Here is a 14582-nt window from a genome sequence, read left to right as displayed (position 1 = left end):
TATTAAAAACATTTAAGACAATGACAATTCACTACTTTTTTTAAGGGATATTTTATTGATTTAGTTACGTTTTGATTACCAAGAGAGAGGGAGAAAAATATCCTCTGCACATAAAGAGAAATAGCAACATTTTTAAAAATTATACTTAAACAATTAGTAAAGGCAGAAGATGCATGAATTACTTTTCTTGCAAATTTTTTTTCCCATCATACTGTCACCCATTATTTTTTTCCCCATTGCTTATAATTAATCTTTTCAGAAGAATAAAACTAAGATTTGCTTTAGTATGTTCCCTATTTTGTATTTCCTGACTCTGACTGGAGGAAATAAAGCTGAAATAACACAAACTTTTCCTTTTTCTGCTATTCAGTGAAACTGGAAATACCTACTATGTGATAAATAGTCTTTTTGTGATATTTTACTGCAGTAAGCAGGAAATAAAATGCTGAGAGAGACAGATTAGTATTGACCATTTGGAAACTTAATTATAGTAACAAGCTTTCTATGAGAACATCATCATCTCAGTAATGAGTAACAGAAGTATTTTAGTAACTGGTCATTATTTGAATGGTTTGACATGCAGCAAACATTATGAATTTTGATTTTTTAATTAACTGTTAAATTTCAGCAAATGATCATAAAATGCTTATTTCAGATAAAAGTTCTATATAACTGTTTTGTTCAACTAATCTTAATGCTTTATAAATTTGACTAAGTTTTGGTTCTTCTGTATTAAAGGCACCACTCTGCAGATGAATCAATGATTTAAAATTGACTTTAGCATAACAAGGGTAGAAGAAATCACTGCTAGAATTTCAGAACATAGAAAAGTGAAAAAACCTTATTTTCGTGTATGTGTGGGAATGTTGACTAGTAATTCAGTAATTTTGACTTTTCAAAATAACATATAGGTTTTGGCTGCAGAAGTCCATCTCTAAATATAGCTGTGTATGTATGTCTGAGAAAGTACATTTTAAGTCTCTTGCTAGCTATGGTAAGCATGCTTAAAATGCCGTTTTCAACCCTTGTCATTTACCCTCAGTAACTGAACCTTGTTATCTAAAAGTCTTGGTTTTCATGCATATTGCTACTTTTTTTTTTTTTTTTTTAGCTTTCATTCACCTCATTGGTGCATCCAATGTTGATGTGAAAAATGCAATGACTTTCAGTGGGTCTCTTGAAGACATGTTTGGGTACACTGTTCAACAGTATGAAAATGAGGAAGGAAAATGGTAAGTTGATTTTTTTCTTAAGTTTAAACTCCGAATTATCAGATATTCAGTGACTGAAGTTCTATACTGTGTTTCTAAATATGCCCAATATTTAAGCAGGATCGCTTTCTGTCAGTCTTCATCAGATTTCTTAAACTGATGAACCGCCATAGAGACGCATGCAAAGTTTGGGTGAAAAAAATCAAAGTCAAAATTTATATTTTCGTGATTTCCTCAAAGACAGAAATGAGTTCATAAATTGGGTAAATTCTCTCCATGCTAGAGCTGAGCTTTATGTTCTGTCCGAGCCCTCTTTTCTCCATTTACCATTCTCCATATTACCAAATAATTGTTCATCTTTTCCAATATTAACGTATCATGAGTGAAATTGCTCCTGCTGCACCTAACCTGTTTTACATATCTTTTCCTGAAGTGCTCTGTCAGTCATTATCTGAGCTGAGTTTCTGGTGTCTGTGGTGAGAAGGTTTCTCTGTCAAAACGTTTAGTAATACAATTCCTAGCTTCTCTTTTGGAGGCCTAATTGTATCTCTCAGTTGGTAATATATTGTCATCTGGGACTTGGCGCTGCCTTCTTCACCTGCCGTTTCCTTTTATAATTCTCCTGAATTATAAATTTGATTTTGGTGTGCTTACCATTATCATTACTTGTCAGTCTTTTGATAAGCAGTTTATGTTCTCGCCTCGTAAGAACTAACATCACAAGCAAATCATGGGGTTGGAGGACTGAAATAGCAATTGAATGGTGAAAGGTTTGGGAACCCTGAGGTCTGCATCGTTGTTAGCTGATTTCTCTGTTTTTCCACAAGCTTTGCCAGCAATCTGACATTCTTGATAAACCCCAGGGACTCCTGCTGGCAGCCTGGGATGAAGGACATGTGGCCACTTGACAGCTACGCTGCTCCGCGGTGCCTCAGTGGATCCTTTCTTCAGGCACCAGGCCTGATCAGTGTCTGAGTCTGCACAGCATGGGAAGTGCTCACTGAAATGAAATCGCAAGGCCTGCTTTTGAAAGTGCTAGGTCTTGACTGTCTTTGTTGCAGGATGTTTAAATACCAATCTGCATTCAGATAATGAAAGAAAGATAAATAATGACCTTTTTTGAGCTAATTTAGACTTTTAGGAAGTGGCGTCCATTCTAGGAGCAGGTATTTTGTACAGTAATATTGCCGATGACTGTCCTGAAACCTTGTACATGCAAAAACTATATGAGCCAGAAGTTACTACTCTCCCATTGGCTAAAGGAAGACCACAGTCTAAGCCAATGAGTGTCAACATCTGTGAACACTTAACTCCCAAGTTGCTGTTAAGTTTTCAAGCTTTCAGCTTCCTGCAGTGTAACAACGTACTGAGCAAGAAAGCTGCAGGCTGGTAGTTTAAATATAAAAAGCTTTTGTGGTGCTTTGTCAAGTGCTATAACTCTACCTAAATATCCCAGGTAGAGTTTTTCAACGGAAACAGATGTTCTTAAAACCAGATTGCACTTGTTTCTCAAAGAAAAAGTAGAGTCCACTGGGCCAACAGATAAAGTGGCTTTTCAAACCACTTAATTCACATGACTCTTCTTTTTTTTTTTTTTTTTCTGAAAAAAAGCACAATATGTGGTCATAGTCCTACTGAGATTGATCACCTCTTGTGCGATGTCAAGCATACTCAGCTTTTCTGCAGTTAAATGGAAGTCAGAGATGCACTAGAGGTTGTTGTGCATGCTTCTAAGTTTTGGTGTATGCTGTAATGTTCTTTTTTCAGCTTGAAAGATCAGTCAGATATAATATGTGCTCAGACCATTTGATTTGCTTTTAAATATTAAAAAATCATACTGGATCACAATAAGCTCTTTCAGTATATTCATTTGGAAGCTGGATGGTGTACTGGGTTTAAATTCTCCTTTCAGCTTCTTTTTAAAATCCTTAGACAACATCTTACCTGTATTCTGTAGTTGGTTCATATATCTTCTGCCTGGAACCATTAATCTATGATCAAAGGCAAAATTAGTTCTCACAGTAACTATTCATAATCACCTAAGTGTCCAGGAGCAAATCTTACATAACTATTACTCTTAATGGCAGGGTTTCTGTTTCCATCATGTGCTATGATTCCATTTTAACTTGAATTCTTCCTTTCACTTAATGGAGTCAGCCATTCACCGGGTAGCGAGGCTGACAAAGATGTGAAAACAAAAACAGCAGCCATCTCTAAAAAGCATTTTCTGCTGAAACACTGAATCTAGGAGTGAATGTTAATTTTTAGTGCTTACAAAATATTATGCAAGAATAGAGATTTTTGATCATATAATCTTTTTTTTTTTTTTTTAATTGCACAGAATAAAAGCCATCTATAATGTATTTTGAACTGCTGACTCACATTCTGCTTGGTGTTTGAGAGCCTCCCCTTTTGAATTTGATCCCTGCTCAGCACTGACATTTGAAATTTTTCTCCTAAAATATATTAACAATCAAGAATGACACAAATAAAACATATTTTTCCTTCCATACTGCTCACAATGTTTTTTGAAAATCCACCCACTGATACTATTTAAATATATATTTGGTATATAGGAATATTTCCTTTCCATGTTCCTTTTTAAAGAAGAAACAGAAGAGCTTCTTTTTAATGTGTCTGAATGAGCAATATTAGACACTTTTCTTATTTTCCATTCTACATTCTTTGTGAAGAGCTTGCTGCAGATATGTTCTGTCTGTAAATTTTATTTGCCAATTCTCATGCATTTAGTGGAAGATGAAATTTCAGATAACATATTTAATTTGCAGGGTACTCATTGGTTCTCCATTAGTTGGCCAACCTGAGAAAAGAACAGGAGATGTGTACAAGTGCCCTGTAGGAAGGGACAACCAATCCCCCTGCATAAAGCTGAATTTACCAGGTATGAAAACAAATGAAGCTGATATGTGGAGGTTTGAATTTTAAGAGATTTTTATTTAAGAAATAAGTGTTAAAGTTATTTCTATTGAGAAAATTTACTTCTGACTTCAGAAGTAAATGTGAAGGAAGTTCTGTTTGTAATGTCAAAAACATTTTTATTTTAAAGCTCCTCATTGCCCTTTGGAAAACATGCTTGTACTTGTAGAATGGGCATTGGCTGTGTTATCCAAATATTGTTATGACTGGCACTGATTGACTGTGGTTTGGAAATTCTGGCAGAAAGACCAAGGATCATAGATTCATAGGCCACCCTTTCCAAAGCTCCCTGGAGCCAATGAGAGCCTTCCTATTGCCTATTCAGTAAGATTTTGATAATCACATAACTACCAAGAGCCAAACTGAAGTACCTAAATAAGGTGCAGGTAAATATTCATCTGTTTCTTTGTCTAGTGTCAAGAGATACTCACTGCAGACAGAAAGAGGTTTCCCCTTGATATGAATTCTCCTAAATATGCCTGTCACCCTATTTTTTTCATTCTTTTCCCTTGAAAATCTTAATGTCAGTAATGTAAAAAAAAATCAAAAAGTTGCAAACATAGAAGCTATAATTCATGTATAGCAAGACAAGGAAAAAAAAAAAAAAGAATGTGTTCTATTTGACAAAACTGTGTGAACAATAATGTTTTGCTTTTATAGTGCTGTTATTTTTACTTTATTATTTTTGTAGTTAAAGAAAACTATTTGAGACAGCAACGCAGACAAATTTTCTGGGATAAAAGCCAGTCTCAATTTTTTTTCTTGTTCATTGGAACTGAAAGACGAGGATGAAGGGGTGCTAAAATATTTGATGGAATCAGTGTCATTCTGTGTTTTATTTTAGAAGCTGGAAGCCCTATGGTAGCAGATATATACTTTAACATTTTGTTTCCACATTCTCAAATACTTAACATTTTAATCTATTTATAGACGCTACTTCAGTGCCTAACGTCATGGAAGTAAAAGAAAACATGACTCTTGGAACAACCTTAGTCACTAACCCAAAAGGAGGCTTTCTGGTAAGGAAGAACTTTTTGCCAATTTCAAGAGAAGTCTGTGTTTTCCTTAGGTACCATACCAAATATTTCACCCTTTTTCATCTTTTAAAGGCATGTGGACCGCTCTATGCTTATAAATGTGGGCGTTTGCATTACACAACTGGAGTCTGCTCCAATGTCAGCTCCACTTTTGAAACTGTGAAAGCAATTGCTCCATCTGTACAAGGTATGCATGCCACAGGAATTCTCTTGTGTGTCTGAAAATACAAAGTGCCAAACAAGATGAATGTATACACACAGGCATACCAAAAAGTACAAACTCCTCTCCTTAGCTAGTAGCATTACCAAGTTAAGTAAATGTTTTCATTGCCAGTATATAACCTAAATTCTTTCTAATTTTGGAGTTTATCTTCATATAAACAATTATTAGAGGGCTATGTAACATCCAAACACAATTGCTAAAAATAGTTGCTTATGTTTTTTACTTAAGGCCAAAAGGCTCTTGTTAAACAATGACAGCATGTTGTTAAAACTTAATTCAAACCCAATTTAGTAATATAAAAATCTTAAAGGCCTGGTACCTTGGAATATCAGAGAGGAATTGGTATTTAATAAGGCATGCTCACCAGTAAATATTCCAGTTATGTGATCTTCTAATCCCATTCTTAAACATCATTTTGCAAGTGAGTGGTTTGCTGTTCAAAGGAATACCAAACCACATAAACTACCATAGAAAAGTTGTTGAATGACAATTTGCATCAAGCACATCAGCTCAGACCCGTTATAGAGGGATATAAGTTTATTAGTACATCATAAAAGTAATTATTATAATCATAATAGTTAGCTGGAATTATATATTTGAACCTTATTTAAATCAATTACTACGTGGCCATCTGTGTTGCAGAGTGTAAAACCCAGTTGGACATCGTCATAGTCCTTGATGGGTCCAATAGCATTTATCCATGGGAGAGTGTCACAGCCTTCCTTAACAGTCTTCTGAGAAACATGGATATAGGTCCTCAGCAAACACAGGTAAAGTAATAGACATTTTATTGTTGTTTAACTTGCAGGGCAAAGAAAAAAATCACAGGAAATTAAATAAGAGCACTGTCTATGGAACTCTTTGTAATTATAACACCATACTGTAATAGAGTGCAAGAACAAAGCAGCTGAAAACTACTACTGAGTCTGTCTATGCTGCTGAGTGGTGATGTCAGGGAGGCTCTCTCTTCTCCAGCTATTCAGTCTGCTTGAAGAGACCAATTTTCTAACTGAGTGGCAGAAGTTAAGTGTCTTAAGTAAGGCAGTCTGAGCTTTGTCCTTTCCTGCTCCCTTCCTTTTCACAGTTGCTTCTTGTCTTTATAGCACAAAGGACATTACTGCTCCTCTAAGACAGACATTCGTAGTTCAGACTCTTGATTGTAAGATTTCTGGAGCGGTGTTCAAAATTTTGTTCTGTGGAGCACCAAGCATATAAATTTGAAATGACAATAGCAAATGGCTTTAAAGCTGCATTTCTTTAATGGCAGAAACTTCTTTTCTTCCTAAAAAGGCCCAAATTCCCTGCTGCAGTAAATCAGAGCAGTTTCATCAGAAGCTACAACCAATTATCACAGTTCAGGGCGTGATATGTTTCACAGAGTTTTCAATAGAGTATGCAAACAGCAATTTGACCATAAAATGAGGAAGGGGCCAACATTTTAACATAGAAAGTTTGATTGACAAGAACCTCCTGTCACTTGACCCTCTCTCTCCTCCCAAAGTAAAGGATTTTTTATGATCCTTTATGTTATTTCATGTGCTATAGGCCAAAAATCTTTTTGCTACTTCTCATTAGCTCCTGCAGATGTAAAGGATACAACTATCCACAAAGAATATCTCTGTCATTTTCCAAGTTAATAGGGTTAACATCCAAGTCCCCTATTGGCTGTGCTGAATGCAAGCTGGTAAATTGTTACGTATAAACTGTCACCTTCACAACTGTGTCCTCTTATTTTATACATGCCACTTTCCTAGATAGTGTGAGGAAGAGGGAAAAACACTGTCAGATGTAACAGAAGGAAAAAAAAAATGCTCTTGGTCCTTAAAGTGGTGATTGCTCAAGTACACATAGTATCTTGGGAAAATACTTAAAGATCAATGGCTGCATGAAAGTCATTACTCCTTGTGCCCAAACGGCTTCATGGGAAGAGTATGTAGGGCAATGAATGATACTGCACCCTCACCCTGTTCCTCACCCTGAGATTCTGAATTTGTTTACATTGCCACACCTCTTTTACTTGATTTTGGATTCCTGCTTTGTCCTGCACAAAAGGTCTTCTTGCTGATCTCCTGCTCACATTCCGGCAGTCCGCTATCTCCACCTGCAAAATCCATTCTTTCCAAGTTTTGGCATAGCTACCCTTCTCACATGTATGCTTATTTACTCAAGAGCGTCAGCCTTGGCATCTGGTTACTAAAGAGCTGAAACATTTGAGGGGCAGATAAGAATGGGAAAAGGAAGAGAAAGATTGGAAAAATGGAAATGGAAGGCAAATATTTAAGGATTTTTGTGAGAACTCGTTACCTTTCCTGTCCCTTCCTCCTAAGAATTTTATCCTAGCTAGCCCTCTCCTTTCCCCCCTGCTCCCTATCTAAGAACGCACTCATAGCCACAGGCAGTAGAAAGTTTATTCTGCTTCTTCCACCCATGCTTTCTCCTTTCTCAGAGGTTGCATTTAAACTACTGTTGAATAGGAAAGAGGAGAAATAGCAGAGCAGGCTGGTTTCTTCTCCTTCATCTAGAAACAAAATAGAAATAAATGAGCAGTTGTTTACTTTCTCTGTTTTAACCATTTTTTCCTGTGTTCGTTTTCTTAGGATTTTTGAGCTCATTGAAATCCAGTGTACTTTCACTGGCTTCAAATTGTTTTCTTCTCATTCAGGAAAGGAATGAAGTGATTACAGAATAGCTTCTTAGCTTGGGTGTGACTTGTTCAAAGCTATGTTTTGATTACCAACTTAGAAGAATTATTTTCCACTCTCATTTACCCTGTGCATGAACAATAGCCATTAGGGTTGTGGTAAGTCAGAACAGAAATTCCTCAGTATCCCATTTGGCATATTTGAAAGTGAAAGCTAGAAGATTCAGATGCAAAAAGACAAATTTAGTATAATATTTTTCAGAAATGCTTCTTTCCTTTCCTGTTTTCCCTTCTCTGAAAAATAATGCCTTATTGATAGTTAAGGTACATATCCCAAGCCTAGGAATAGAAGTTGGAAAGAAAACATGACAACAGAGAAGAGGAAATGGAATATGGATTAAATGAGAAAAATAATGTGAAGACAAAAATATTTCTTTCTGCTTTATTTCACTTTTTAATACAACTGCAAAGAAATAACTTTTTTCTTTTTCTCTTTTAAATTCTATGGAGACAACTTTTTTTTAATATGAGAATGCACTTTTTCAATCCTTTGTATATGAACAGCCTTCTCATAGAAGGATATTTTAAAAATACTTCAATATGCTTAATTCTAACTTCATAGCTCTACTGTAATGGCACTCAGAAATTTTAAAACATGTTTTTTATTCTCCATTAACACAAGAGAGCCATAGGTATTTGGCCTGATCCTTATTATGTCCCTAAGGATTGTATCAGTGGACTAATAAATCATGTCGTGTCGTATCTTATATCCAGAAGAACAGAACTGTTTTAAAGAAGTTTTTAAAAAAATAAAAACAGAACGGAGAAAGGCACCTTTAGTGGCTTAAAGGTAATTTGTGTCTGACTCTTTTTGAGCATGGTAGACCAAACAAATTGTAGCTGGGTTTGGCTGTACTTCCCACACCCCTGTGATGTGAATCCCATCACGTAATTTCCATGTACAACATGGTTTAGTAATTGATTAGGAAAGCCAGAATATGCTCTCCAAAAAAGAGTCTGCTTTCACTAACAGAAGGAACAACGGGAAGTTATTGTCATTTAGAATGTTTTGTTCCAAAGTAGAACAGCCTTTTCACTTGCAATGTTCTCTGTTGCAATGGCTTTTTCATAGGAACTGGAGACAATTAAAGAATTATTCCCTTGTATAATATAGGATCTGCGGTATGCTAGGGTACTGAGCTTAGATTTAATAACTAAAAAGATGTTCAGTAGATTACAGTCAATAATGTTGGGAAAAATGTAGTTTTTTCTGAAGTGGAGCAGAATTCATGTTTATCAGCATAACTCTACTGTGTTTTCCAGATTTAAACTAATTAGTTCATTTAAATTAGCGTTGCTGAAGTTATGCAGTTTGAAGATGCTTATTATCATATAATGGTATATTTGCACTGCGCTGGTATTTCATTAATGGTTTTCTGTTAGATTCAAACCTTCATCACCATCTCATATAATAAAATTCTAATTTTAAAACTTGAACTTTAATTTATGATCCTGCAGGAGACCTGGACATGCAGCCTAGAACTGTTTTGTCTATTCTGAGAAGTTATGTTACCTTTTGTGAGGTGTGGCTCATCACTGATGCCATGAAAGACGTAGAACGTGATGACTAGTGTTTTCAACACTACTGCTAAGGAAGGGTCTCACAGAACAATTGTATCCCACAAGATAACCACATGCCCCTTTTCCTTCCTGATTTACAAGCTATACAACACAGCACAGTTCTCCAGACTCAGATGTTCTTCCTATTCACTTCCTGAGAAGGAAATGCTCAAAATGTTTACTTGCTGTGATCATGTACAGTGCTTCCTCTCAAGTAGGAAATGATACAAGTCAGTGTCTTTTTTAGGAAAAAGACAACATCAGCATGAGTCTCTCGAACAGTGAAAGATGGGCAGATACTTATTATCCTGATCTTGGCAGAAGTCAGTGATCAGTTTAACCCTTGATGTCAATAAAATCTTCAGTGAAGGAGTCTGAATCCAAAAAAGCAGTCTCACTGACAAACAGAAATCTCTTGCTGCGTTTCTTGTGCATGGTACTGAAATAATTGAGGCTTTCCTCCTGATCCAAAAGGCCAACCATGATGAAAACCTGTTGTTTTTCATCAGTCAATAGTAATTGTTCTAAATGATCAACAACATCCTTTTCAGATTAGGTTATACGAAGGAGGCTAATAACTTGCTAATAATCATTAGCAAAATAAAATAATTATTAGAAATAGTTTGTTGACTGCTACCACAAAAACAAAACAAAACAAAAAGAAGAAAAAAAATTCAGTCATGAATATAGTATTATCTACAGAACAGAAACAATTATAGCATGTTGTCTAAGTGTTGCTTTCACAGACAGATGCCAAAAAACGGTTAGAGAAAAACTTAGAGAGAAAAGTTTAAAATGACTCAGGTGGGATAGATTTTGCATTATACTTTTGTAATTTTATTTAGGTAGTGTTTCATAATGTTCATGACATCAAAGACTAGTACCAAAAATTCGACAAAATCTATTCTTCTACTACAAGTCTCCCTTTTTGTTTAAATATAAGCAGTGAATGCCAGCAATCAAACATTGTGCATGATCTGAGAGGCTATGAAAGTACCCCAGGAAACACTTGCAAAGCAATTGCAAAGGACGTACTAAGCCACCTCTAAAATAATGTGATGCTTAGTATCTACATGCTAGAGTGGTTTTAAAAATAGATGAGTGAGACATAAATGTGCCATGTAATACTGCATTATCCTAAATAATACCTATAAATTGCCATATGTAACATAAAATTGAAATATGCTAATGGAACACTGTGTGGATTCTTCCCAGTAAAAGCTGTCAAGTACCTGCCAAAACATTAAAAGTGACAGAAATGAATGAGGGAAATTAATTAGTATTTAAGGATATTGCTTATCTTCTTTTCATTTTACAGTTTGTTTTTGCAGCAGGTTCCCTCAAGCATTTGTGTTTGTTTTCAGTCCAGGGTGGTTGCATTTTTTTTGAGTCTTTTCATCACTCCCTTATTCCAGGAGCAGCCATTTTGTATTTTTTCCTCTGACACTTGTCAGGGATATTACTTTGGCTTACCTCCTCTTGTCATAATGGTTATGCTCTTTTGTCTTTATAAAGATATGGTTGCTTAGGTCTTCCTCTCAACCCCAATGACCTAAGTTTATCAACAGAGTGTTGTTTCTAGGCTGTGTGCAAATAGTCTGTTGATTTATAGAGCTTTATGTTTGGACAGAATTAGGAGTTGTATGTGAAGTACAGTCTCATATTCTTTAAGGAAATCCCTTTGAAAACTTGTGACTGCTTGTTAGGGCGTTGAGTGCCTTGTCCTAGAAGTGAGCAGATCTGCATTTCAAATGACCCTGTGTCAGGAAGAACAAGGAGCTGAGCTTACATTTTACTTTGTTCCCATTTGTAATAAAGAAACAGCTTAGAAACTTGAAAAGATTTCATTGATGTTAACTGTTTTCCAGTTTCTATTTCTCAAATGCTTATAAGTGCTTCATACTTGGGGAAAAGACATGGAGTACATTTTTTTCTCCTGGCTGTAGGTACAGATGAGCATTTACCTCACTGCAAGAGATGTAGCTACTTTCTTTAGTGGTGGTTGATTTTTAATATAAATGTTGTGTTTCAGGTTGGAATTGTCCAGTATGGGCAGACTGTAGTCCATGAATTTTACCTGAATACCTACTCAACAACAGAAGAAGTGATGGCTGCAGCCCTGAGAATACGTCAGAGAGGTGGCACACAAACTATGACAGCCCTTGGAATAGATACAGCAAGGTAAGTTCACTAAATATTTTCCTGAATATGACAGGAACAAGTTTAAAAGATATAAAAAATAGGATGACTTCATTTAGCTAGATAAATGAGATTTAAGGTGAGGCTGGATAAAAAACCTGTCCAACCTCAATGACAGTTACATGTGGCACCCTGAAAAGGCAGCTGTTTCATGAATGAAGGAAATGGGAAAGAGAAAACACGTGGAATAAGTTTGCAGTCCTAAGCGAAGGCAATTGAAGGACTTGGGTATACATGTAGGTTAGGTAGGAGCTGTGTATGCAGAGGGATAGATGAAATTAAGTTTTTCAGAGGAAATGGGAAAAAATTGAAATTTTAATATTAATTTCTTTCTTCTGAGGTTAAGATTATTGTGGGATTTAAATCCACGTTTGTCAACAAGTCTAGAAATTTTATGTCAGAAGTCTTTAAATCTTCTAGAGCACTGGGAAAATAAAAACTCATAGAATCTTAGAATGGTTTGGGTTAGAGAGTTCTTTAAAGACCAACAGGAGTGCCTTTTTGTAGATCAGGTTGCCCAGAGCTCCATTCAGCCTCACCTTGAACACTTCCAGTGTAGAGGCATCCAGGCTTCTCTGGGCAGCCTGTTCCATCCAGCACTTCACTTTTCTCATAGTAAAGAATTACTCCCTTAGATTTAGTCAAAATTTGTCCTGTTTTGGTTTAAAACCATTCTACCTTGTCCTACTACTACACTCCCTGACTTAAAAAAAAAAAAAAAAAAGTCCCTTCCAGTCTATCCTGTAGACTCGCTTTGAGCAATGAAAGACTGCAATGAGGTCTCCTGGAGCCTGTTCTCAAGACTGAAGAATTCCAGCTGCTTCAGCCTATCTTCACGGAAGAGGTGCTCCTGCCCTCTGATCATCCTTGTGATCCTCCTCTGAATCTCCTTTAACCCCCTACGTGGGTCACCTGGTCATAGAAGGAGATCGGTTTGGTCAAGCAGGACCTGCTTTATATGATTCCATGCTGGCCAGGCCTGATGCCCTGACTGTCCTGCACGTGCTGTGTGATCAGACTCTGAGATGGCTTTAGCACAGATTACCCAAGAATGAACTATATTCATACACACAAGTGTAACAACGATCTGTACTGCTAAGCCTTTCATATTTTTTCCCTTTTCTCCTACTTCTAGCATAACAGCTTTACTTTATTCCATGACATAGCATGTCTCTCTTCCCAAATATTCTTCTAGTTTAAATCTGCAGCATCTTACTGATTAACTGTTTAAGTATCTGATTTGTTGATGCTATGCCTTAAACCCAACAACATTATTACTTTTTCACAGTAATATTTGAGGAATACTTTGTTACAAGTAGGAATTCCATGGAGCCCAAGCAAGCTCACGCAGAATCAATTAGCAAATACTGAGAAAGTGTATGTGGTTCAGAAAGTCCCTGTGCACCACAAACCCTCACAGGCTGGTATGTACAGGAAGTATCAACAAAGTTTCCTCAGCTCTTGCAGTCCCTCCTAACTTCCATTTTTGGTTGTCATCCGAGATGAATCTTAGCTTTTATTTGCGTGGGCAGTCTTTAAGATTGGTGATACTTTTCTAAAAAGAGGAAGCCTTGCTTCCATCTTCTCCAGAACCCTATTCCACAGTTTACTTTTATGGTTCCGTGCAGAACCATGTCATGCCCAGCCTGCATGAACACCCCCTCAGTGTTCCTTTCCCCATCTGCCGTGCTCATTGAGTCACCCACGCCTGCCGTCACTCACTGGGAGCCTACTTCTGCCACGTCTACAACATCCTGTTTTGCTGTAGATGCGTGCTGGTAACTGAAGAAATACTTCTGGCTTCTGAAAGTGCTGTTTTAGTATGAAAATAGACTTTTTTCAGATGTGGATTTTGGAGGAGGGGTTTTGATTGACATGTTTTTTTTTTTTGTTTTTTTTTAAGCTACCAAAACTGTTTTTAAGATGACAGTGTATTCAGTTAGGAAAATAATTATTCACCATCCAACACTGTGCTTTTCTTCTGTCACAGTTGAAAGAATCCTTGTGAAACACTGACTGTAAACTCTCATCTAAATTCCAATTGGTCTTGTTTGTATTTGCTCCTGGTTAATTTTTATTTCTTTTTTCCTACGTTCTACTTAATGTAACGTATTTTGTATCAGGGTTGACTAACCAAAATGATGTGTGTGCAAGATGTTGACTTTGCCTTTTTCAAACCCTTTATACCTCCTTTAGGGAAGAGGCATTTACTGAGGCTCATGGTGCACGAAGAGGAGTACAAAAAGTAATGGTTATTGTGACTGATGGGGAATCACACGACAACTACAGATTACAAAAAGTGATTGATAAGTGTGAGGATGAAAACATTCAGAGATTTGCAATTGCTGTAAGTGAAAAGTAATGGGAATAAAAGTAGGAGTCTGAAAAGTGTTTCACCTTTCAGATGTCTGTCTAAAATGCTTATGTCACAGAATCTTGATGGAAATATAATCATTTCGGAGATTTAAAAAAAAAAAAAATTACCTTTTTTTTCTGATCTTAAAGCATGAAAGAAAAAATTATCTGACAAGGTTTAAGGTTTAGTTTTGGTTGGTTTTGTGTATGTGGGTTTTTTGGTTTGGTTTGGTTTTTTCTTGTTGTTCATTTGTGGTTTTTTTTTTCTGTGAAGATAAATGGAAGAGTTTAAGAGGCAGTATAAAATATAATCTTTTTTTTTTTTTTAAAAAAAAAAAAAAGGAATGGTGAACAGAGAA

At 36.2% G+C, this 14582-nt stretch overlaps 1 protein-coding gene across 1 annotated transcript in view; it reads left to right on the top strand.

Annotated features, from left to right (window-relative positions):
* The first annotated feature begins 1115 nt into the window (after positions 1 to 1115).
* Positions 1116 to 14582, top strand: part of ITGA1 (integrin subunit alpha 1) — a 48389-nt gene continuing 34922 nt past the window's right edge. Inside the window, exons 1-7 of the mRNA XM_042875261.1 lie at positions 1116 to 1232; positions 4001 to 4113; positions 5079 to 5167; positions 5258 to 5372; positions 6051 to 6178; positions 11702 to 11850; positions 14065 to 14215. Of these exons, the coding sequence (XP_042731195.1) occupies positions 1159 to 1232; positions 4001 to 4113; positions 5079 to 5167; positions 5258 to 5372; positions 6051 to 6178; positions 11702 to 11850; positions 14065 to 14215 (819 nt within the window). The 5' untranslated portion in view covers positions 1116 to 1158. The remainder of the gene's footprint in view (positions 1233 to 4000; positions 4114 to 5078; positions 5168 to 5257; positions 5373 to 6050; positions 6179 to 11701; positions 11851 to 14064; positions 14216 to 14582) is intronic.

This window comes from Lagopus leucura, unplaced genomic scaffold, assembly GCF_019238085.1.
Source record: "Lagopus leucura isolate 7727_CA_CO unplaced genomic scaffold, USGS_WTPT01 Super-Scaffold_100014, whole genome shotgun sequence".
NCBI lineage: Eukaryota > Metazoa > Chordata > Aves > Galliformes > Phasianidae > Lagopus > Lagopus leucura.
This window is presented reverse-complemented; position numbering and strand designations above follow the sequence as displayed.